General features: G+C 39.1%; 1 protein-coding gene across 2 annotated transcripts; it reads left to right on the top strand.

Annotated features, from left to right (window-relative positions):
• Positions 1-671: 671 nt before the first annotated feature.
• On the top strand, positions 672-22692 carry ZNF699 (zinc finger protein 699). Of its 2 annotated transcripts, none has more exons than XM_006044412.4 (5): positions 672-2069; positions 8287-8375; positions 9600-9726; positions 18427-18607; positions 18962-22692. In XM_006044412.4, exons 2-5 carry the CDS (start codon positions 8328-8330, stop codon positions 20418-20420), a joined length of 1815 nt encoding a protein of 604 aa, XP_006044474.1. In that variant the 5' UTR covers positions 672-2069; positions 8287-8327; the 3' UTR covers positions 20421-22692. The 2 variants fall into 2 exon arrangements, with proteins under 2 accessions (XP_006044474.1, XP_006044473.1); XM_006044411.4 differs by having other exon boundaries at positions 675-2069; positions 8323-8375.
• The last annotated feature ends 3483 nt before the right edge of the window (positions 22693-26175 follow it).

A 26175-nucleotide genomic window follows, 5' to 3' on the forward strand; every position in this document is an offset into this window, starting at 1 on the left:
CTTGTGACATCATACTTCCAGGTGTATTGTTTTGTCATACTAAAGCGAAAGGTATTTGGAGTCAGGATGTAAAGGAATACTAGAGAAAGCTGAACAGAGACCTACTACTGTGAAGTAATGCTGATTTCAGAAGTAAAGAAGCCAGAATGGCAGGTGGGTTGGGGGGCCACAGGAAATGCAGGCACATGATACAATTTATAACCCTTAATTTTTTTTTTTTTTACAAAATAATTCCCCTTATCATTATTTTTTTAAAGAGGAGAGGAGTGTTTCAGAGATTAGTACAAGGAATGAGTAAGCTCTTGACTATGAAATCTGCAACAATAGGTCATAGTGCCTCTAATTCTTTGAGATTGTTGTTGTTTAGTTGATAAGTCACGTCTGACTCTTTTGCGATCCCATGGACTATAGCCCACCAGGCCCTTCTGACCATGCGATTTCCCAGGCAAGAATTCTGGGGTGGGTTGCCAAAACTGTGCAATTGCAGAGGCATTGTGGGGTTTATATTGATTCATATGGGTCTATAATCTTTCTTTCCCCCACATCTGTAGATGAGAAGCCAGTTATTGAGAAAAGTAAATCAGAAAACTAAACTAATTAGTGAGTTGGAGAAACAGGAGTGGAGGGTCTTTAAGGGAAGCCAACATAAATTAGTATATTAGGACATCAGAGCCTGAGAGATTAAAGAAGGGAAAAAAAATCTTTCAGGTGTGAACCTAATAGTGGCTCTTCATTGAGTCAAAAGTTCCCATCTAAATAGGTTAGTGGGGATGAAGAACTGAGAAAGATGTGTTGAGTATTAAGGGTCCCAGAGAGACAGGCAAGGTTGGGAGAAAAAGAGGGAGTGGGAGAGAAGGTGGAAACGTATGGTTGGTAAATCCCACCATTGAGAACTTTTTATTGCTCCAAGAAAGGTTCATGGAAGACTGAGAGAAATTAATTGGTGGAGAATATGTCTCAAGTGTCTTAAAAAACTGGAAGTTTGATGGCAACTCACAAGTAGAGTTATTTTACCTTGCTGACCCAAGGGTTATCTGTAATGTAAGTTTTAAACATTTTCATATCCTCTTGGTGTATGTGTGTGGCATAATATCTTGACATGCAAATAAAGTTTGGGGTGGGGTTCCATTCTATATCTGCAGAGTGACTATGACAATAGGATAACGGGTTCTGTGGATACCAGTAAGCCTACTTTTCCAGTTGCTCTTGTCTCTCCAGTGGGCTCCGGAACAAAGTAGCCACGGTGGCAGGGATGAAAGTTATGCACGGGATCAGCAAAAACCTACTACCTCGGGACTTCTCTAGTGGTCCAGTGGTTAAGCATGTGGTTAAGATTCTGTCTTGTAATGCAGGCAACAGAGGTTCAATCCCTGATTGGGGAACCAAGATCCCACATGGGAATATTCAACTAAGCCACGCCCCTAGGCCTGGTCGCGTCCCAGCTCCGCCCCACAGGCCTAGTCAACGAAGCCCCGCCACGGGCTTGGTCCTGTTCCAGCGTCATCCAACGCCAAGTCCTCGGCTGACCCGGCTCCAAGACCCACTCTGGTCTCTTCCTGGAGGAAACTAACACTTGTCCGCTTGCTGCTGGAAGCTGCCACCGCCCTCCCCAAGTTCCCAGCTCCCGAGACCCCGCCCCTTACGCTGTACGTGGCTCAGAAACCGGAAGCAGCAGCACGCTTCTGCGCTTGCGCGAGCGGGCGGCCTTGTCTTCTTGCATCTCCCATCTAGTTCGACCCAGCCGGCCTCAAGTCTGGTGCTCGGGAGGAGGAGAACTCGGCCTTGGGATCTGTGGTCAAAAGGCTGCCGCTTGGGCTCCCCGCCGCTCCCGGGGTCTGTAGCAGCCGCGGCAGGTCCCAAACTCACTGAATCAGGAACTCTGTGAGGGTCCAGCAGTCGGGGTGAATCAGCTGCAGGCAAGAGTTGAGGAGCTATTCTCGTACTTAATCGGCCTCCCAAAGCATCCTCTGCTGTCTTTCCGGAAAGGAAAAGCATCCTTGCCATTCGGGTCACGGGGACGTGAGCCTCAACCTCGTCTCTGAGCGGGTCTGTGGATTTCGGTTTGTTCGGTGAGTGCGAGGTGACGTTTGCTTAACTCCGTCTGCATCTCTCCCTTCCAGGTGCAAGAGATACATTTTAACCTGTGATTTCTTTTTCTCTGTTTGTGGGAGTTAGTTTGTTACATTGTATTCAGCTACATACTAGTGAACTGATTACTTAGTATCTTTTTAACCCCTGTTTGCCGGTTGCCGCTCTGAATGTTGGTCAATTATCCATAGATTTTTTAAAAATTTCACACCGGAAGTGTGATCATATGCGTTTTAGCGTTTTCTTTTTTATTCCTTGTATCTTATATTTTTGTTTATTTAGTGCATTTGCCAGGACTTTCAGTTCAATGTAGAAAAGCATATAAATTGTATCCTTGCCTTGTTCCTGATCCCAGAGGGAATTGTCATTTCATTATTAAATAGGATGTTTGCTATAGGTGTTTGTAGATAATATATATATTTTCTAATTAAAGCCTATTTCCTTCTAGTCCTAGTGGGTTAAATTATTATCATCAATGGGTATTGATAGAGATCAGTCACTATTTTGTATTGAAAGGGATAAATCATATGATCTTTTTCTATTGATGTGAATTATATTTATCGTTTTAACCATATAAATCATTTTAACCACCCATCATTCCTAGGAGGAAATGAACTTAGTTTGTGATTGCTATTTTCATTATTACTTCCTGGACTGTACTTAATATTTTAATATTTTGCCCTTGTGTATACGAATGAGGTCTTTCATATATATGTATGTGTGTGTGTGTACATGTACATAAATACACATATATTTGAGTTTTGAGTCCCTTTCTGGTCTTGGAAATACACAGGAAAACACCAACTCAACAACAAAAAAATGGAATTATGAATCCTTTACTTGTTTGGTGAACCTGTCTGTAAATTCTATAGCTTCCGTTTCCTTTGTAGGTATGTTCTAAACTGCTGTTTTTTTTTTTTTTTTTTTTTTTTTCTTTAATGACTGGATGTAAACAGGTTTTGTGCTTATAGTTTTATTTTGTTAACTTTTTTCACTTTATTTATTTTTCTAATTGAAGTATGGTTGATTTACAATGTTGTGTTAATTTCTGCTCTGCAGCAAAATGACTTATACATGTATACACATTCTTTGTTTATATAGTATATTCTTTTTCATTATAGTCTATCCCAGGATATTGAATATAATTCCCTTTGCTATGCAATAGGACTTTGTTCAGAGAAGGCAATGGCGCCCCACTCCAGTACTCTTGCCTGGAAAATCCCATGGATGGAGGAGCCTGGTGGCCTGCAGTCCATGGGATCGCTGAGGCTCGGACACGACTGAGCGACTTCACTTTCACTTTTCACTTTCATACATTGGAGAAGGAAATGGCAACCCACTCCAGTGTTCTTGCCTGGAGAATCCCAGGGATGGGGGAGCCTTGTGGGCTGCCGTCTGTGGGGTCGCACAGAGTCGGACACTACTGAAGCGACTTAGCAGCAGCAGCAGCAGCAGGACTTTGTTGTTTATCCATTCTATAGTTTGCATCTACTAATTACAGACTCCTAGTCCATCCCTGTCCTATCTCCTCTCCCCTTTGGTAACCACAAATCTGTTCTGTATATCTGTTGAGTCTTTTTCCATTTTGTAGATTGGCTTGTTTGTGCTACATTTTAGATTCCGCATATAAGTGATATCATATGGTATTTGTCTTTCACTTTCTGACTTACTTCACTTAGTGCAATAATTTCTGGCTGTACCCGTGTTGCTGCAAATAGCATATTCCTTTCTTTTTTTTAATGTCTGAGTAGTGTTCCATTTTATATATGTACCACATCTTCTTTATTCATTCCTCCACTGATGGATATTTAGGTTGTTTACCTGACTTCACTGTTGTGAATAGTTCTGCTTTGAACATAGGGATGCATGTAGCTTTTTGAATTGCTTTACTCCAGATATATGCCCGGGAGTGGGGTTTTTGCATCAACGGTAGTTTTGTGTTTAGTTTTTTAAGAAACCTTACATACTGTTCTCCACAATGGTTGTACCAGTTTACATTCCTACCAACAGGTAGTAGGGTTCCCTTTTTTCCATGGAAGAGAGTGTGTTCTAATTTCTTTGATTTACATGCAGCTTTCCAGCTTTCCCAGCATCACTTGCTGAAGAGATTGTCTTTTACCCATTGTATATTCTTGCCTCCTTTGTTGATGATTAATTGACCATAGGAGTGTGGGTTTGTTTCTGGGCTCTCTATTCTGTTCCATTGATCTGTATGCCTGTTTTGTGTGTGTGTGTGTGTGTAAATATCACACTGTTTTGATTACTATAGTTTTGTAGTATTGTCTGAAGCCTGGGACGGTTATGCCTTTTGCTTCATTCTTTTTCCTCAGGATTGCTTTGGCAATTCTGGGTCTTTTATGATTTCATATAAATTTTAGTATTATTTGTTCTAGTTCTGTGAAAAATGTCATGGGTAATTTGATAAGGATGGCAATAAATCTGTAGGTTGCTTTGGGTAGTATTGCCATTTTAGCTTTTCTGATTCTGTTTTAAGTTTTTAAAAATATCAAATAACAAATATCAAAATATCAAATAATTTATGCACAACTGACCCTCAAACAATTGCATGGGTTGGGGTACCAACCCTCCAGCAGTGGAAAATCTGAGTTTAACTCATAGTCAGCCCTCAGTGTCCAAGGATTCAACCAATGGCCCATCCTGTAGTATCTGCAGTATTTAATAGTGAAAAAAAAAATCTGCATATAAGTGAACACATGCATTTCAAACCTATGTTGTTCAAGGGTTAGGGTTAGTGGTGGTGGTTTAGTCACTAAGTCGTGTCTGACTCTTGTGACCCCATGGACTGTAGCCTGCCAGGCTCCTCTGTCCATGGGATTCTCCAGGCAAGAGTACTGGAGTGGGTTTCCATTTCCTTCTCCAAAAGATATCATTAATTTTTTCATATATATATATTTACACCTTTATGTGGTTCTTTTTCTGCCATTATACGTCAATGGTTAACCTATCATTACTAATTTTTATCATTACTAATATAGGAATTCATATTTATAAATACAATTAACCCTTGAACAACATAGGTTTGAAATGCATGTGTTCACTTATATGCAGATTTTTTTTTTTCCCCACTATTAAATACTGCAGATACTATAGAATGGGCCATTGGTTGAATCCTTGGATACTGAAGGCTGACTATGAGTTAAACTCAGATTTTCTACTGCTGGAGGGTTGGTACCCCAACTCATGAAATTGTTTGAGGCTCAGTTGTGCATAAATATATGTGCCACACCAGCCATTGATTTTTTGTGTTATTTGAAACAGTTCTATTTATTTATTCTTAAAAAGTTATTTTTGGCTGCACTGGGTCTCCATTGCCAAGCATGGGTTTTCTTTAGTTGTGGTGAGTAGGGGCTACTCTTCTCTGCAGTGCGTGGGCTTCTCATGGTGTTGGCTTCTCATTGCAGAGCACAGACTCTAGGTGCGCAGGCGTCGGTAGCTGCAGCAGGGAGCATAGTAGTTGCAGTGTGAGGGCCCTAGAGTGCTGGCTCAGTAGTTGTGGTGCACAGCTTAGTTGCCCTGTGGCATTTACACTCTTTCTGGACTAGGGATCAAACCCCTGTCCCCGGGAGATTCTTAACCACTGGGCCACCAGGGAAGTCCTAAAACAGTTGTTTTAATTTCCTGCTTCTACCCTGTCACATAAGTGGTCCTGACTTGCTAAAGGTAAATGTGTATGTATCTCCTTATCCCTATAATGTGATATATTTTTATATAGCATATACCATCACCTGATAATATTCTGTTAATTTACTGGTCCTCCTTAAAACAATTATAAGACCCAAGCACTTTAGGATTTTTCTGTTTTGTTCAGTGCTGTGTCTCCTACGACTGCACATAGTTGGACAGGGCAAATATTACCTAAATAAATATGAGATGAAGGAGCAGGAGGTAGGGACCTTAAGGGGAGCATCCTTGTTGAAGACATAGGGCTTAGTCAAGAGAAGGAGCTCAAGGGCAGGAATAGAGATGCAAATGTAGAGAATGGACTTGTGGATACAGTGGAGGAAGAAGATGGTGAGGTGAATTGCGAGAGTAGCATTGACATATGTATGCTACCATGTGTACAGCAGATAGTAGAAAGCTGCTGTATAGCACAGGGAGCTCAGCTTGCTGCTGTGCTACAACCTAGAGGGGTGGGATGGACATGGATGAGAGGGAGACTTAAGAGGGAGGGAATATAATGTAATTTGTTGTATAGAAGAAACCAGCATAACATTGTAAAGCATTTGTTGTTCGGTAAACTAGTGAAAGTGAAAGTCGCTCAATCGTGTCCGACTCTTTGCGACCCCATGGACTATACAGTCCATGGAATTCTTCAGGCCAGAATACTGGAGTGGGTAGCCGTTTCCTTCTCCAGGGCATCTTCCCATCCCAGGGATGGAACCCAGGTCTCCCCTGCATTGCAGACAGAGCTTTACCAGCTGAACTACCAGGGAAGCATTCAGTCGCTAAGTCGTGTCCAACTCTTTGAAACCTCATGAACTGCAGCATGCCAGGCTTCCCTGTCCCTCATCATCTCCCGGAGTTTGCTCAAACTCATGTCCATTGAGTCAGTGATGCCATCCAGCTGACATCCATCTTCTGTCATCCCCTTCTCCTCTTGCCCTCAATCTTTCTCAGCCTCAGAGTCTTTTCCAATGAGTTGGTTCTTTGCAGCAGAAGGCCAAAGTATCAAAGGTTCAGCATCAGTCCTTCCAATGAGTATTCAGGGTTGATTTCCTTTAGGATTGACTGATTTGATCTTCCTGTCCAAGGGACTCTGAAAAGTCTTCCCTCCAATTAAAAATAAATAAAAAAAGAGAAGGCGCTCAAAGATAAAACAGTTGAAGGGAATACTTTATTTGTTTACTCTCCATAGTGTGCCCGACAGCATTCTAGGCTAGACCCCAGTAGTGTTAGGGCATAAGGGCCTCACTGACAACTAAATTATAAGGTATATGTTCAGAAACACACTCTTGGGCATTTAGCTTTGAAGGTAAATACACCTGGATACACACCCTCCCTTAGCTTTCTAATTGGATAACATTGAGCACATGTCTAAGTGACTTAAGTTTCTACTGGCTCTACAGTACATATTTGGTCCACTGAAGTGAGAGAGATTGCTGTGTTTTCATTATTCGAAATTCATGCACTAGTGCTGTGGATGCCACTGTCAGAGATGACACATATGCCAACTTCACTTCAGGTGTTCTTGTTATTCTGTGACTATATCTCCTGTACAGGCAAAATTTAACATGAGGTGCCTTCTCTGCCATCTGCATGTAAAATTCAGTCAGTTGTGCTGTTTCTCAAAAACCAGGTTTTGGAGACCCTGCAGCCCTTGGAGGGGGAAGATCTCATAGTCAGAGATTGAGTAGTAATACGTGTTGGCCTGCCAGGCAGTGCAGAAATAAATATTGGGTCTGGAACCCCTGGAGATCTGGCATACAAGTCACACTTTCCTTTAAGATGGAATGTATATTCTTACTACTGAAGGCATTCTCTTATATTTTTAATGTTTTCATTATCATGGGCAGATTGACAGCCAAATTTTTTTAGACTCCAGCTGACTCACTTAAAAAATGGACTCTTAAACTTTTTTTTTTTTTTAATGATCTACAAGAGTGAGAGGACTGTTTCTAGCTCTGGAGGAGATAAAATTGCTCCAACTTAAAAAAAAAACACACCTTTTTATTTTGTATTGGGGTGTAGCTAATTAACAATGTTGTGATAGTTTCAGGTGAGCAACTAAGACACTCAGCCATACATATATATGTATCCATTCTTCCCTAAACTCTCCTCCCATCCAGGCCCTCCACATAACATTGAACAGAGTTCCATGTGCTACACAGTAGGCCCTTGTTTGTTATCCACTTTAAATATAGGAGTGTGTACATGTCCATTCTAAACTCCCTAACTATCCCTTTCCCTTATCCTTCCCCCTGGCAACCATAAGCTCCTTCTCTATGTCTGTGAGTCTCGTTCTGTTTTGTAAGTAAGTTACTATTATTATTTTTTTTCTTGCTCCATTTTCTCACAAGATCAATGTGTATTTGCTTGGGTGTGCAGGGTCTTTGCATGTGTGTGTGTGTGTTTTGAGGAGAATGATCACTCATAACAGATGTGCTGCCAAATCCACAGTCTTGATTGTGGAGACTGTGGGGACACCCAGATTCTCATGTCTTCTTTCTCCTGTCTCAGCTGTGACATCTCAATACTCTGTCTTTCTTCATGAAGGGAACATGGAGGAAGAGAGAACAGCTGCTGAGTTACAGAAAAATGTGATACAGGTAAGTAAGAGCTAATAATTCTCCAAAACAATATTTCAATTCCATCAGCTTATCTATGTCCTAAATTTAGAGCAGAGATCAACAACCTATTCCTACATTGGGTCACATAGTAAGCATTTTAGGCCATAGTTTCTATTTTACTCAGTTCTGGTATTTTATTGTTTTTTGTTTGTTTGTTTTGGGCAGCTTGTGGGATCTTATTTCCCTGACCAGGGATTGAACCTGTGCCCTCAGCAGTGAAAGCATGGAGTCCTAACCACTGGACTGCCAGGGATTTCCCATCAGTTCTGCTATTTTAGTGTGAAAGCAGCCATATACAGTGTATAAATAAATGTTTTATTGTGTTCCAGTAGAACTTTACTTATATAAACAGGTGATGGGCTGATTTTAGTTCATGTTCTATAATTTACCGCTCCTGGGCCTAGAGTGTAAGAAAATATGACTGTGGGCCTGGGTTGAATGTTGTGCTTCTTGCTGACTTCTGGGCTCCAGGTGTATGGGGGGGAAAAGAAAAAGAAAAGGTCCTTGTGCCTTGGGGATTTAAACCTCATCCAAATTTTATAGTGTTTTGTGTTGTGCTGATTGCTATGGTGGGGAATAAGGAAGCAGGTGAACTTGTTCCTGTAACAAGGATTTTTTTTTTTAATAGGTTTTTTTTTTTTTTTTGTTACAATAGTTTTTCTATTTTACAGTAGAATGTTTTGTTTTGTTACAGTTGTTTTTTCTGTTTTCTGTTTTGGTTTTTTGGCCCTAAGGCATGTGGGATCTTAGCCCCTCAACCAAGGATTGAACCCACATCCCCTGCATTGGAAGGCACAGTCTTAAGCCCTGAACCTCCAGGGAAGTCCCTCTAACAAGGGATTTTTGCTTCTTTCGATGTGGAAATTGTCATTTCATTTTTAGAGCATTTCTCTCATTTCTGCAATATGTTCTGGATGTTCTTGATTATTGTAAGAGTGGAACTGGTCACCATCAAACAGTGGAAAGATAAATTTAGTGTTTCAAAAATGTTGTTAAATCTATGAGACAGAATTTGATCAGTCAGGATGCTTAGATAGAACGAGAAAGATCTGATGACTGAATCCTAGGGTAGATATTTGGGAGAAAAGAATCTTCTGAACTTCCTGTGAGTTGATTCTCAGTTCCCCAGTAGTGTCAGCCTCATTCAGCCTCCCTGCTGGGGGAGTTGGTACCTTTCTGAACAAAGTATGTGGAATGTTTTAGGACACAGTGATCTTCGAGGATGTGGCTGTGGACTTTACCCAAGAGGAGTGGGCTCTGCTGAATCTCGCTCAGAGAAACCTCTACAGAGATGTGATGCTGGAAAACTTCCGGAACCTGGCCTCATTAGGTAAGGATGGTAACATTCCTCCAACATTCTGTTATTTAGAAAACAGCTTTATCTTATAAATTGCCCTTGTTCTAGGATTTGGGTTGAGAAACTGGAATAAATTGTTAAATAAGACAGACATGGTCACTGACCCCAAGGAGCTTATAGTCTAGTAGCTTCACCATGAAAATAAATACGTGTATTGTTAAAGTATTTCACCAATATAAAACAAACAAAAGAATTAATGAAAATTTCCTTACCCATTTTGCCACTGGCACTGAATGCAGAGTTTTCATTTTCTCAGGGTTGTAAAGTTTTCATTTTCTCTCAGAGTACTGAAAGCATTATTTTTCTTCATTCAGTCATTCTTTCATTCTTTAAGCATTTTTTTTTGAGGATGAATTTGTATCAAACCCTTTTGAATATATACTATAGGCAATAAGATGTCATTGTATTCAAAATGCTTCAGTAATGGAAAAGATAAATATGAAATTAACATGACAAAAAGGAAGAAAATAAACATATATATTGAACCTGCTTTTCCTTTTTCTTGTGGTCAGAATCCTCAAGGAGGCTTATTAAGTGTGTATGGTGTGGGCACAGGCTTCAGGGGTCACTTTGGGGGACAGGGAGAAAATTGGTGGTTTGGGACCTTTTGAGAATTTTACTGCTATTAATTCCCTGTACCCAAAGACCACCAGTTTAACAAGTTGGGTTTATTCCTTGGAGCAGTGAGGGAGAAACACATGTCATGGGGAGCAATGCAGTGTGTTAGAAAGTAAATATTATAGGATTTATATACTTAGGTCAAATGATTTGGGGGTAGGTCTATGACAACAGGCTGTTCTGTTTTCCTAGGCCTTTCATAACAAAGTGCCACCAACTGGGTAGCTAGGAACAACAGAAACTTATTCTTTTACTTAAAAAAAAAACTTCCTCTACCTCTACTCCCCAGTCTTATTCTGTAGCTAGGCAACTATTTTATTTATTTAGGTTGTGCTAGGTCTTTGCTGCACTTGGACTTTCTCTAGTTGCAGTGAGTGGGGCTACTCTTTGTTGGGGGTGCATGGGCTTCCCACCGTGGTGGCTTCTGTTGTCGGGGAGCCCAGGCTTTAGGTGCGAGGGCTTTGGTAGTTAGTTGTAGGGTGTGAGGGCTTCAGTAGTTGTGGTGCATGGGCTTAGTTGCTCCATGGCATGTGGAATCTTCCTGCATCAGGGATCGAACCTGTGTCTCCTGCCTTGGCAGACATCTTCTGTACCACCTGTACTACCAAGGAAGTGTGAAATTTACTCTTCTAAATTAAAGAGATTGGAAGTCTGAAATCAAGGTGTCATGATCCTTCTGAAGGCTCAGGAAAAATCCCTCCTTGTCTCTTCCTAGCTTTTGGTTGTTGCTGGCAGTCCTTGGTTGCTAGCCACATCACTCTAATCTCTGCCTCCATCTTCATAGGGCCTTTGTCCTTTGTCTCTACATCTTTCTGTCCTTGTAAGGACACCAGTCATTGCATTTAGGGCTTACCCTAGTCGAGTATAACTTTATGTTAACTTGATTACATCTGCAAATATCTATTTCCAAATAAAGTAAATGTTCTGAATTCTGGGTGGACATGGATTTTCTTTTTTCCAGTACACTCTATTTTTTCTTAGAGCAGTTTATAGGCTCACAGCAAAATTAACTGGCAAGTACAAAGATATCCCATAAATGCACTGCCTTCTGCCAGAGTAGTATATTTATTACAGTTGAGGAACCTATATTGACACATCATTATTACGGTAAATCGCAAGTTTATATTAGTGTTCACTTTTGTTGTACTTTGTTACAGTTTAGATAAATATGTGATGACATTTCCACCATTATGGGCTTCCCTGGTGGCTCAGTAGTAAAGAACCCTCCTGACAATGCAGCAGATGTGCAGTTTGGATCCCTGGGTTGGGAAGATCCTCTGGAGTAAGAAATGGCAATCCACTCCAGGGTTCTTGCCTGGGAATCCCATAGACAAAGGAGTCTCTGGTGGGCTATAGTCCATGGGGTCATGAAAGAGTAGGACACAACTGATCAACTAAACAACAAGCATCCACCATTATAGTATCAGAGAGTAATTTCACTACTCCTAAAAATCTTTTATCCCCTTCCACCCCAATTTATCTCTCCTTCCCTCCCAACTCCTGGCAGCCACTGATCTTTTTACTGTTCTCATAGTTTTGCCTTTTCCAGAATGTCATGTAGTTGGGATCACACAGTATATAGCCTTTTCAGGTTGACTTTTTTCACTTACTAATATGTATTTAATGTTCTTCCATCTCTTCATGGCTTGATGGCTGATTTCTTCTTAGTGCTGAGTAATATTTTGTTGTCTGGATGTGCAATACCAGTCTGTTTATCCATTCACTCACTGAAGAAGACCTTGATTGCTTCCAAGTTTTGGCAATTATGAGTAAAACTGCTATAAACATCCACATGAAGGTTTTTGTGTAGATGTGTTTTTAACTCCTTTTGGTAACTTCCAGAGAGTATGATTGCTTGCTTATATGGCTAAGAGTATGTTTAATTTGGTACGAAACTGCTTTGTATTCCAAAGCAGCTGTACCATTTTGCATTCCCACCAGCTCCATATCCTCACCGGGACTTGGCCATTCTTTTAGGTATGTAGTGGTGTCTCATTGTTTTGATTTGCATTTTCCTTATGACATGTAATGTGGAACATCTTTTTTTTCATATGCTTATTTGGCATCTATGTATCTTCTTGGTAAGGCATCTGTTAAAGTCTTAGGCCCATTAAAAAAAAAAAAAAAAACTTAAAATTTTTTTTTTGAAGTGTAGTTGGTTTACATTGTTGTGTTTAATGTCTGCTGTATAGCAAAATGACTCAGTTATACATATATATATTCTTCTTCATATTCTTTTGGAGAAGGAAATGGGAACCCACTCCAGTATTCTTGCCTGAAGAATTCCATGAACAGAGGAACTTGGCAGGATATAGTCCATGGGATCGCAAAGAGTCAGACACGACTGAACAACTCACACTTTTCATTTTCTTTTCCATAATGATTTATCACAGGATATTAAATATATTTCCCTGTGCTATACAGTAGGACCTTGTTGTTTATTTATTCTATATATAATCGTTTGCATCTGCTAATCCCACACTCCCAATCCATCCCTTGCCCTTGACAACCACAAGTCTGTTCTCTGTGTCTGCCAGTCTGTTTTTGTTTTGTAGATATGTTCCATTTGTGTCATATTTTAGATTCCACATATTAAGTGAGATCATATGGTATTTGTCTTTCTCTTTTTGACTTACTTCACTTAGTATGATAATCTCTAGGTCAATCCATGTTGCTGCAAATGGCATTATTTAATTCTTTTAAATGGCTGAGTAATATTCCACTGTATATGTATACTGCATCTTCATTATCCATTCATCTGTTGATGGACATTTGGGTTGTTTCCATGTCTTGGCTATTGTAATAAATAGTGCTGGTTTGAACGTTGGGGTGTATGTATCTTTTAGAATTATAGTTTTGTCTGGGTATATGCACAGGAGTGGGATTGCTGGATCATATGGCAACTGTACTTTTTGTTTCTTGAGGAACCTCCATACTATTTTCCATAGTAACTGCACAAGTTTACATTCCCACCAACAATGTAGGTGGTTATTCAGCTGCTAAGTCATATCTCACTCTTTGTGACCCCATGGACAGCAGCACACCAGGCTTCACTACCTTCACTATCTCCTGGATAGTGTAGGAGTGTTTCCTTTTCTCCATACCCTCTCCAGTGTTTGTTATTTGTAGACTTTTTAAAATTAATTAATCTTTTATTGAAGGATAATTGCTTTACAGAATTTTGTTGTTTTCTGTCAAACCTCAACATGAATCAGCCATAGGTATACATGTATCCCCTCCTTTTTGAACTTCCCCCCCATCTCCCTCCCCATCCCACTCCTCTGGGTAGATACACAGCCCCTGTTTGAGTTTCCCGAGCCATATAGCAAATTCCTGTTGGCTGTCTATTTGACATATGGTAATGTAAGTTTCCATGTTACTCTTGGCATACATATTTGTAGACTTTTTAATAATCACCATTCTGACTGGTGTGAGGTGGAACCTCGTTGTTTTGATTTGCATTTCTCTAATAATTAGTGATGATGAACATCTTTTCATGTGCCTGTTGGCCATTTGTATGTCTTCTTTAAGAGAGAAATGTCTAGGTCTTCTGCATGTTTTTCAATTTTGTTGTTGTTGTTATTGAATTGTTTGAGTTAAGGAGCTTAATTTTGGAAATTAAGCTCTTGTCAGTCGCATCATTTGCAAATATTTTCTCTCAGTCTGTAGGTTGTCTTTTTGCTTTGTTTATGGTTTCCTTTGCTGTGCAAAAGCTTGTAAGTTTGACTCAGTCCCTTTTGTTTATTTTTGCTTTTCTCTCTCTTGCCTTGGGAGACTGACCTAAGAAAACATTGGTATGATTTATGTCAAAGAGTATTTTGCCTGTGTTCTCTTATAGGAATTTTATGGTGTCTTGTCTTTTAAGCCATTTTGAGTATAGTTTTGTGTATGATGTGAGGGTGTGTTGTTGTTTCCTTGATACACATGCAGCTGTCTAGAGTTCCCAACGTCACTTGCTGAAGAGACTTTTTCTCCATTGTATATTCTTACTTTGGCCTATTAAAAAAAAATCAAGTTATTTTCTTATTGTTGAGTTTTAAGACTTCTGTGTATATTTTGGATAATAGTTCTTTATCACACATGTCTTTTGCAAATATTTTCTCCAAGTATGTGGCATGTCTTTTCATTTTCTTGACAGTGTTTTACTCAGAGCAAAAATTTTTAATTTTAATGAAGACCAGCTTGTCAGTTCTTTCTTCCATGAATTGTGCTTTTCAGGTTACCTATTGGCTTTAAAAATAAAAAGTTATTTTATCAACAAAAAAATAGTTTACTTGGGAATAGTAGGGGAATTGCAATTTGAGATAAGAAAGCTATAACAAAACCCATTGGCAAGTCCACAGAACAACGGAGAAGAATGTAATTTTGTAGAGAAAAATGAGGAAATTGGGAAAGGTTGTTTTGGATGAAAGTCCACTGGATAAAGGTGAGAGTTCAGGGTGATGATGGCTGAGTTGCTGGAGTAGTGATTTCTGATAGGAGATGTGATGTACATCTTTTCCTGTTAGGATTATAATTGGTGATTCTTGTTGGGGTCTCTGATGAACAATTCTCCCTGTAATTAATGTTGTAAAGAATTAGATGAAAACTTCCTCTTCTGGCCTCTCAACTCCATTTTAGTGAAGTTTTCCTTGATTAATTTTCACATATCTAACAAAGCACTAGATCTTAGGGCATCTACATTTTTTCCCAGTTATCTTTTAGGAATTCCATAGTTTTACGTTTTACATTTAGATTTGTGATCCATTTTGAGCTAATCTTTTACTCTCTATTGATGGACCCCAATTATCCCAAAGCCCTGTATGCCTCCCTGTGTATTTTGAGTTAATTTTTTGCAAGTCTATGTCAAGATTTTTTTTAAAATGTACCTTAATGTCTAGTAGTTGTTTTAGCACCATTTGTTGGAAAGACTTATTTTTTTCTCTATTGTATTGCCTTTGAGCCTTTGTCAAAGATAAGTTGACTATATTTATGTGGGTCTATTTCTAGACTCTCTATTCTGTTCCATTGGTCTATTTAGATATGAATTTTTGAGGGCCACTGTCACCTCAGTTCATAGGTGTTCATTTTAGATTGGATGCTGACAGAAAGCAGGGGAAATTCTAGTAATACTTTGTCCCTAGGCTAAATCATGAAGTAGCCTTATTTTGTTTCATTTTATTACCATATTAGAGTAACCTTGTCTAAGATTGGTATTCAGAGATTATTTATCTTCAACAGGAGAACAACATATCCTGCCTGTGAGTATTGGACCAGCTTCTAATAATATCGAGGTCTATGTGTGAATATCAGATCAGTTCTATTCATCAGACTGCCCCGTCCCCTTAAAAGATAAATTAGATATTTTTTTTGCAGTTAAATTCACAGTTGTGAAACAGTTCACCTCAGATTGGGACTTGAACCCGTGTGCCAGAGTTTGAACTCATGTGCCAGTACTCAAACTTGGCCACAATCCAGTTTGGGACTTGAACTCATGAGGCTGGAACTTCAGCCTGGCCAAAACCCGTGGTCTTCCAACTGAGATCACATACCTGGTTTCTGGACTTAATGATGGTCAGATTCTTTGTATCTCAGTCTGAAAGGAACAGCAAGAAGCAAACTGATAGGCAAAAAGTAGATTTATTAGTATAAGATGCTTGTAAGAGATGTAAGTGGATAGGTGAGGGAGCCCTGCACTGAGGATTAAGTGGGCTATAATTTTATTGTCAAAGGAAAGTAGGGGAGGGGAAAGGACTGCCTTCTTTGAGTTGATTTCAGGCTTACATCACTAGCTCCTCCTTTGTATCAGGCACAAGAATGTCTGACCCTGTGTGGTCAAACTAGAATTGTCATGTATGGATGAATGCTCAGTCCTGTCTGACTCTTTGAGATCCCATAGACTATAGCTCACCAGACTCCCCTGTCTCTGGAATTTTCCAAGTAAGAATAGTGGAGTGGGTTGCCATTTTCTACTTCAGAGGATCTTCCCAGTGTAGGTGTCGAACCTGTGAATCCTGCTTTGGCAGGCAGAGTTTTGACCACTGGTACCACATTGTCATAGCACTTATTCAAATCAGTAGAAGGGTGGTGACATTCTTATTTCATCTAATGACCTGGGGCATATCTTTTGCGTTTATAAATTGCATTATAGTTAAACAAGCCTGCTTTGTTCCACCACGGTCTAATAGCTTTTTGAGCATCATTAACTTCCACAGAGTACATCATGAGAAATGCTGGGCTGGAAGAAGCACAAGCTGAAATCAAGATTGCCGGGAGAAATATCAATAACCTCAGATATGCAGATGACACCACCCTTATGGCAGAAAGTGAAGAGGAACTAAAAAAGCCTCTTGATGCAAGTGAAAGAGGAGAGTGAAAAAGTTGGCTTAAAGCTCAACATTCAGAAAACTAAGATCATGGCATCCGGTCCCATCACTTCATGGGAAATAGATGGGGAAACAGTAGAAACAGTGTCAGACTTTATTTTTGGGGGCTCCAAAATCACTGCAGATGGTGATTACAGCCATGAAATTAAAAGACGCTTACTCCTTGGAAGGAAAGTTATGACCAACCTAGATACTATATTGAAAAGCAGAGATATTACTTTGCCAACAAAGATCCATCTAGTCAAGGCTATGGTTTTTCCAGTGATCATGTATGGATGTGAGTGTTGGACTGTGAAGAAAGCTGAGCGCTGAAGAATTGATGCTTTTGAACTGTGGTGTTGGAGAAGACTCTTGAGAGTCCCTTGGACTGCAAGGAGATCCAACCAGTCCATTCTGAAGGAGATCAGCCCTGGGATTTCTTTGGAAGGAATGATGCTAAAGCTGAAACTCCAGTACTTTGGTCACCTCATGCGAAGAGTTGACTCATTGGAAAAGACCCCGATGCTGGGAGAGATTGGGGGCAGGAGGAGAAGGGGATGACAGAGGCTGAGATGGCTGGATGGCATCACCGACTCAATGGACATGAGTTTGAGTGAACTCTGGGAGCTGGTGATGGACAGGGAGGCCTGGCGTGTTGGGATCCAAGGGGTCGCAAAGAGTCGGACATGACTGAGCGACTGAACTGAACTGAACTGAACTGAACTTCCACTGGTCTCTTAAAGTTCCCTAGGTTTCCCTCTTTATCTATAATCCACTACTGGGACTTCTGCATAACTATCCTGTATAACTATCCTATTCTATCCCTATCACTTGCTTTAAAGTATCAGAAGAGCAGTTTTTGTTCTGTTTCATAGAAATATTTGTGGTAACTCATTGTTTTCCCTCATGATATACCTTTTTATGTGAAGAGGGTATCCACTACACAAACCGTATCTGATCTTACAGTGGAAACAAGAGGAGGACCTAGAGACAGTGGAGAGAAGACTATCTCTCCAAGGGGAGCATCAGTAAAGCAAGAATACTTGATGTAGTTGGGGGATATTACATTTGGAAAAAATAACGTAAAATCAAAATGAAGCTTTGTTTTGTCTGAGGAAGCTGAGCTTCCACAGATGCCTTAGATTACTATTTTATTTATTTAAAAAATTTTTATTTTTTTTACTGTGCTGGATCTTCATTACTTTGCATGGGCTTTTCTCTAGTTGCAGAGAGTGGGGACTGCCCTCTAGTTGCAGTGCTTGGGCTTAGTATTTGCAGCTTGTGGGCTCGAAGCTGTGGGCTTAGTACTTACAGCACACTGGCTTAGTTGCTCTGTGGCATGTAGAATCTTCCTGGACCAGGGATTGAACCAGTGTCCCCACATTGGCAAGTGGATTCTTATCCACTGTGCCACCAGGGAAGTCCTTGATTACTATTTTGACTTTTCTTCAGTCCTCTCACCTGTTCCTTGTTCTTGGGAAAGACCACATTTTGTCTTTGTAATGTACTATTTGGTCATGTGTGTTTTATTCCATTTCTTTTTGTTTTGTTCTCCTAGTAATATCTCATTTATGCTACCATCAGTTTCCATCTTAATGGGATTATTTCCTAGTCACTTTACTATTTCGACCGTGTGCTTATTACCAAAGTCCTGAACCAGCCTTACTGCCAAAGTCCTTTGCTCATGGGTACCTTTGCTACTTTGTTTCAGGTTTCGAGATTCAACTTAAAATTAATGAATCAGTTGCTCCACAAGATACTTATGGAAAAATATCCAATGAACAGGATGTAGTAGGATTCAAAAAGAGTGATTCCTCATTGTCCATTTTACATAAAATCTGGGAATACCATGATATTGATTATCAGAACAAAAACCACAAGAGAAGTTTGAGGTAAGTGTCATTCATATAAGAGAAAAGTAGTGCCTCAGGAAAGAATCTTAAAATATCACAGAATTAAAAAATGAAAAATCTAAAACTTAGTCAAAAATTGTAATTTCATAAAGACTTTTCATAAGATATTTTTTTCACAAGTGAGACTTGAGCCCTTCCATGTTTGACACATAAATCATTGAGCAACCATCATAAAAATCTCATAAGTCAAAAACTCAGTCATAATATTGTCTGTCTTAGAGCACTATGTGAGTACTTTCATCTTATCATTGGACAGGGCAGAAAAACACATATAGTCACTGAAAATGGTAAAAATTTACTTGCCACTAATAATGTGCTTTTTCTTTTTGAAAGAATTCATGGGGTTGAGAACATCTATGAACATAATGAAGAAAATCAGTGTGGCCAAATCGTCAGCCAAATTTCACACCTTAATATACTCAAGAGAACTACTGAAGTAAGAGCCTATGAGTGCCATGTGTGTAAAAAGGCCTTCATAGATCATTTATCCCTGAAGAATCACATTAGGTCTCACACTGGTAGCAAACCCTATCAGTGTAAGGAATGTGGGAAAGCTTTCCATTTTTTTGCTTGTTTTAAAAAGCATATGAAAACTCCCACTGAAGAGAAACCCTACGAATGTAAGGAATGTACCAAAGCCTTCAGTTGTTCTTCCTTCTTTCGGGCACATATGAAGATTCATGCAGGAAAGACAAGTTGCGAATGCAGGGAATGTGGGAAAACCTTTAGCTGTTCTTCATCCCTCACAGAACACAAAAGAATTCACAGTGGAGATAAGCCTTATGAATGTAAGGAGTGTGGGAAAGCCTTTAGCTGTTCCTCCTCACTCTCCAAACACAAAAGAATTCACAGTGGAGATAAGCCATATGAGTGTAAGGAGTGTGGGAAGGCCTTCAGTTCCTCCTCTCACCTTATCATACATATAAGAATCCATACTGGAGAAAAGCCTTATGAATGTCAAGAGTGTGGGAAAGCCTTCAGTGAGTCCTCGAAGCTCACTGTACATGTTAGAACACATACAGGTGAGAAACCCTATAAATGTAAGGAATGTGGGAAAGCCTACAACTGTCCATCCTCCTTGAGCATCCACATGAGAAAACACACAGGGGAAAAGCCCTATGAATGCCTAGAATGTGGGAAAGCCTTCTATCTTCCCACTTCCCTGAATACACATGTGAAAAATCAGAGTAGAGAGAAACCCTATGAATGTAAAGAATGTGGAAAAGCCTTCAGTTGCCCTTCGTCCTTTCGAGCACACGTGAGAGATCACACTGGAAAGGCGCAGTATGAATGTAAGGAATGTGGGAAAGCCTTCAGTCGTTCCTCATCCCTCACTGAACACTTAAGAACTCATAGCGGAGAAAAGCCTTATGAATGTAAGGAATGTGGGAAAGCCTTCATCAGTTCATCCCACCTGACGGTACATATAAGAACTCACACTGGAGAGAAACCTTATGAATGTAAGAAATGTGGAAAAGCCTTCATTTACCCCTCAGCTCTTAGGATCCACATGAGAACACACACTGGGGAGAAACCCTATGAATGTAAGGAATGTGGGAAAGCCTTTCGCCATTCTTCATACCTGACTGTCCATACAAGGATGCACACTGGAGAGAAACCCTTTGAATGTCTGGAATGTGGGAAAGCTTTCAGTTGTCCTTCATCCTTTCGAAGACATGTAAGAAGCCACACTGGTGAGAAGCCCTATGAATGTAAGGAATGTGGGAAAGCCTTTGTTTGTCCCGCTTACTTTCGAAGACATGTGAAAACTCACACTAGAGAAAATGTATAAAGTAAGGAATGAGGGAATGTCTTTAATGCTTTTTCAAAGCTTAGGGAGTGTGTGAGATCTCACACCGTGGAGACACCCTATTTTGGAAAAACCCATAACTGAGAGAAACTCTGTGTATGTAAATCATGTGGTAATACCTCCATGACCATCACTTATTGTGTTCTAAGAAAATTCATACTCAAAACAAAGATCAGTGCCTCATCCTTAAAGTGGGCTACTGCTGGCTCATTGATTTCCAGTTTAATTTTCTGATATGAATGTTTAAGGTGATAAATTTCCTCTAATACCTTTCAGCTCTAGCCACATATGTTTTATTATGAGGTGCTTTTATTTTGGTTCAGATGTAAATGTTATTTCTATTACAGAGTTTTCTGGACCCATCAGGCATTTAAAGTATATATTTTTTATATGTAGGCATGAGTGATCTTTTATTATTATTATTATCAGTTACTAATTAATTCTCTTTGTTCCCTAAGTGTGCAGTCATTGTAGTATTGACATTCTAGTATTTGTAGTTTCTTTGGTAAATGGTAGTTTCATTTTGATCTAGTATGGTGGAAACTGGAAATTGCCTACCCACTATTCCCCCCAACCCTGCCTCTTTTTTTTTTTTTCAAAAACATTATTAGTTTTTACCATTAAAAGCTTTCCCTGTCTAATAACTAATCCAGTGGAAATCAATAAGTGCAAAAGCCTTGATAGAAGACTCTCATCTGTTATGGTATTTTTGTATTTTGTTCTTTATCCTTGCTTATGACTGGGAATTGGACCCAATGTTTTGAACGTTTATAAAAGAGACCTTGCAACAGGAAAGCTACAAGTAAAGTTGGTTGGGCTGTCTTATGTTGTGGTACTTTGGACATGGCTGGGACTGCATTTCCCAGAGTCAGTTCTTTATCTAGTTCCAGGTTTGAGTTGTCTAAAATCAGAGTTTGTGTGAGAATTGGAAGGCAGAGGGAAGAAACCATTATTCTGAGTTTGTGGGGGCAGTGAGACAGGGAGACAGATGCATGGGGGCTTGGCAAGCTTCAGTTTCCAGCTTTTTCCCTAACTATTGGACTCGCTGATCAATACTGGCTCAAAGCAGAACACAAAATGCTTGACTTTCATTATCTCAGAGGCAGCCATTCCATAGATATCTCCATAAATTTCTCCATCATGGCCATACACAGCTTCTTGGATTTTTCTGGCAAGTTCTTGCATTGTAATTTTGCTGATATTACAGCCCCTCTGGCACATCTGTTGACTGCATAGAGTTGGCTCCAGTTTGGTTCAGGGTTGTTGTCATCTACATGGTCCAAAGTGTGCTAATCTTAAGTGTACAGCTTGATGAAATTTTACACTACATACTGTGACAAACAGAACTTTTCCAGGATTTCAGAAAGTTCAGTCATCTGCCTTCTCAATAATTGCTCTGGGGACTTTCCTGGTGGTCCAGTGGCTAAGAATCTGCCTGCCAGTGCAGGGGGCTGGGGTTTGATCCCTGGTCAGGGAACTAGATCTCACATGCCACAACTAAAGATCCTGCATACTGCAACTAAGACTTAGTGCAGCCAAAAAAAAAAAAAAAAAAAATTAAATAAATAAAATAAAATGTGTTGCTCTACAATTTTGGCTTTGATTATAATTTATTAAGTTTGCTTGTTCTCGATCTTCATGTAAATGTTAAGATACAATATGTACAGTTATATATTTGGCTTCTTTTTTCAATGTCTAATTTGCCTCTTAATTGCTATTTTGGCAGACTATGAACTTATGTCTCTTGTTACATGCTTTGAATATAAGAATGAAATTACTGAATCATAGAATAGACTTTATGTAGGTATTCCAGTTTTTCAAAAGCAATTCTACTTATAATCCTAAAAGCAATGAATGAAGGTCCTAACTGTTCCACATGCCTGATTAGCACTTTCTAATTTTAGCTGTTCAACACAGAATGTACTATTATCTTGTCTCTGGTTTTAATTTGCATTTATCTGATATGTAACAATGGTGAATACTTTTTTTATATGCTTATTGATTATTTGGATATCTGTTTTTTTTTTTTTTTTTGGCTGTGTGACTTGCAGGTTCTTAGTTCCCTGACCAGAGATTGAACCTGGGCCATGATAGTGAAAGCCTGGAATCCTAACCACTAGGCAACCAGGAAACTCCCTGGATATCTTCTTTCTGGGAGATACCTGTTAAAGCACTTCACCCATTTTTGGTTCCTTTTCTGTTTGAAAGGTTTCCTATGGTTGTGTGTGTGTGTGCTCAGTTGATCAGTCATGTCCAGTTCTTTGCAACCCCAGGGACTGTAACCTTTAGTCCCCTGTGTCCATGGAATTCTCCAGGCAAGAATACTGGAGTGAGTAGCTGTTCCCTTCTCCAGGGGATCTTACTGACCAGAGATAAACCCCAGGTCTCCTACAATGCAGGTGAATTCTTTGCTATCTGAGCTACCAGGGGAGTCAGGTAAGCCCTGACTATAGTTAGATCTTGAGAATTCATCTTCTATCTGGCAGTTTGCATCCTTTGATCAATATTTCCCCATTTTCCCAATCTCTAGTCCCTGGAGAAACTGGTTGCATGAAATCAAGATTAAATTGTGTAGAGTCCACAGAGATAAGAAAAGAGATCTATACCTGTGACAGTGAATGTAGGAGCATGTGAGAATACATAGCTGAGATCTAAAAATATTACAGAAAATCATAATTTTTATTGGCCCCATTTTAAAACTAAGAAACTGACATTTCAATAGGCTGGGTAACAAAGTTTTTAGAAACAGGTATTAATAGTTTCAGCTACAATTCATACTTAGAGTTACAAGTTGATTCAAAAGAGGAAATATGGACTTCACTTTCATGAGAGGACTGTAAAAGAATTTGGGAGCCATGTCTTAAAATTGCCGCCTTTGTGCCTGATCAGTCACTCAGTCATGTCCAGCTCTTTGTGACCCCATGGACTGTAGCCCACCAAGCTCCCCTGTCCATGGGATTTCCCAGGCAAGAATACTAAAGTGGGTTGCCATTTCCTTCTCCAGGGGCCCTTCTGAGCCAGGGATTGAACCCACGTCTCCTGTGTCTCCTGCATTGACAGGAGGATTCTTTTGCACTACACGACCTGGGAAGCCCTTCCTCTGGTTACTTATCCTTTTTAAATGTATGTATATGTCTCTATCTAGTTACATACATATACATAAAACATCTGTTGTATATTATATATATGTAAATTATGTATACTATATATACCTGTATTGCAGGTATATACTATATATAAACTGTATTTCAGATAATTTTTCCCAGTCTCTGGCTTGTCCTCATTCTTTTCATTTTTGTAAACTATAAAGAGAATTAAATAGTTTGATTACAGAAAAATCTTTGGGTATAACTAATTGCAGAGATGGCTGGGTCCTAGAGCTAAAAAAATGTTGTCTGGATGAATTCTGTCTCCATTCCTTGACTGTGCATCTTTCTGTATTAACTATTCTTCCTGGTGGGCTCTCTCTCCACAGTGGCCCTCAGAAGATCCAAGCTGCTTTCTTTCCAGGTGACGTGTTAGGGAGAAGAGAGTGATTATCATTGTGACCAATTCCAATATGCCTGTTACAGTTCAATCTGATTGGCTTTCTTGCCAACTGTTATCAATTCATTGTGGCCAGAGAAATACGATTCTTTGGTTGGTTTAGGACTGGCTTCTCACTGAATCTTGTTGTTCAGTTGCTAAGTTATGTCAGAATCTTTGTGACCCAGTGGACTGAAGCACACCAGCCTTCCCTGTCCTTCACTATCTCCCAGAGTTTGCTCAAACTCATGTCCATTAAGTTGGTGATGCCGTCTAACCATCTCATTCTCTGTCACCCCCTTCTCCTCCTGCCCTCAATCTTCCCCATCATCAGGGTGTTTTCCAATGAATTGGCTCTCTGCATCTGGTGGTCAAAGTATTGGAACTTCAGTTTCAGTAATGGTCCTTCCAATGAATATTCATGATGTATATGGTGAAGGGAGAAGGAACTTCAGTTTCAGTAATGGTCCTTCCAATGAATATTCATGATGTATATGGTGAAGGGAGAAGGCAGCAGGGGCAGATAGGGTATAGTAATAGATGTAATAATAACATTAGCCAACACAATATGCTTACTCGGATCTTAGCAGTGGGAGGGAACTATGAAGTCTGTTGACTATGAAGTCAGCCAGCCATAGTTCAAGAAATCTTTCAGAAAGGTTTGATTATGTTACCATCTCTTTTGATTGCTGAAGATGATTTCTCAGTCTTTACATAATTTTGCAATATTTTTAGATACTTGGGAGCAAGAGCCTTCCAACCTTTTTATTCAAGATTGTCATGCCTTCTCTATTTCTCACTTGATTCTATATTAATTTTAGGATCTCCTTAGCAATTTTCACAAATCTTTTGGGACTCTGCTTGGAATTGCATTGACTTTATAGAATAACGTGAATAAAATTAATGTTTTACAACACTAAGTCTTCCAATTGATGAGCCTAATATAATTGTTCATTTATCTAGGTCTTTTGTATCTAGGTCTTATTGTAGAGGTCTTGAATAACTTTATTTCTAGGCTTGTGGTATGTTTTCCTTTGTAAATATTTTAATTTAATTTTTGATTTTGGAGGCTAGCACATAGAATTGCAGTTTTTTTTTGTACATTGATCTTTTATTCATGACATTTATAAATTCAATTATTTATTCAAATGGTTTATGAGTTATTTTGGATTTTCGTTGTATACAATCTTGTGAACACCAATAAAAGAAAGTCTTACTTGATTTCTAAATTTTACCCTTTCTTTTTCTTCTTTATAGTAATAAATAGAAATGATGAAAGTGAACATCTTTGCATTCTTCCTGATCTTAGGGGAAAATGTTCCATATTTTGCCATTAAGTATAATAATAGTTATAAGTTTTTCATAGATAACTTTTAAAAATGAAAGGAATTCTGTTCTACTATCTATTCCTCAATTGTGAAGATGTTTTTGAAAAAAATACCTTGTAACTTAAAAAAATCTTTTTTTAATATAAATTTATTTATTTTAATTGGAGGTTAGTTACTTTACAATATTGTATTGGTTTTGCCATACATCAACATGAATCTGGAGGATAATTGCGTTACAACATTGTGTTGGTTTCTGCTGTACAATAACATAAATCATCCGTAATCAGCCATAAATGTGTGTGTGTGTATATATATATATATATAGGAAGAGTTTTTAAAATCATTAATGGATAATGGATTTTATCTAGTGCCTTTTCTATGTCAGGGTCTTTAAAAATCATTCCTTGGTCTCTTAATGTGGAGAATTACTACATTCCTTGCTTTTCAAGTGGTAAGATAACATGTATTCCTGGAATAAACCATACTTGGGAATGTTATAGATTAGCTTATTAACCTATTCATTTTGCTATATTCAAAATGCTATTTAAAAAAATTATTTCTGTGTCTGTGTTAATGAGGTTTGTCTTGTAATTTCTTTTATGTCAGTATGCTTTGTATCAGGTTCATAAACTGTTCTGAAGACTTTATATGAAATCTGAACTATCTATTATCTATTCCTTATATGTTTGGAAAAATTCACCAGGGAATCTATATTTGGGTTTTCTTGACAGGAAACTTGTAAAATAGTTTTACTTGTGAATTTGTGTGTGTGTGTGTGTAATGCTCAGTTGTGTCCAACTCTTTGCAACCCCAGGGACTGTAGCCTGCCAGGTGCCACTGTTCATGGAATTTTCCAGGAAGAATACTGGAGTGGGTTGCTATTT

Source organism: Bubalus bubalis, chromosome 9 (assembly GCF_019923935.1).
Source record: "Bubalus bubalis isolate 160015118507 breed Murrah chromosome 9, NDDB_SH_1, whole genome shotgun sequence".
Classification (NCBI taxonomy): domain Eukaryota; kingdom Metazoa; phylum Chordata; class Mammalia; order Artiodactyla; family Bovidae; genus Bubalus; species Bubalus bubalis.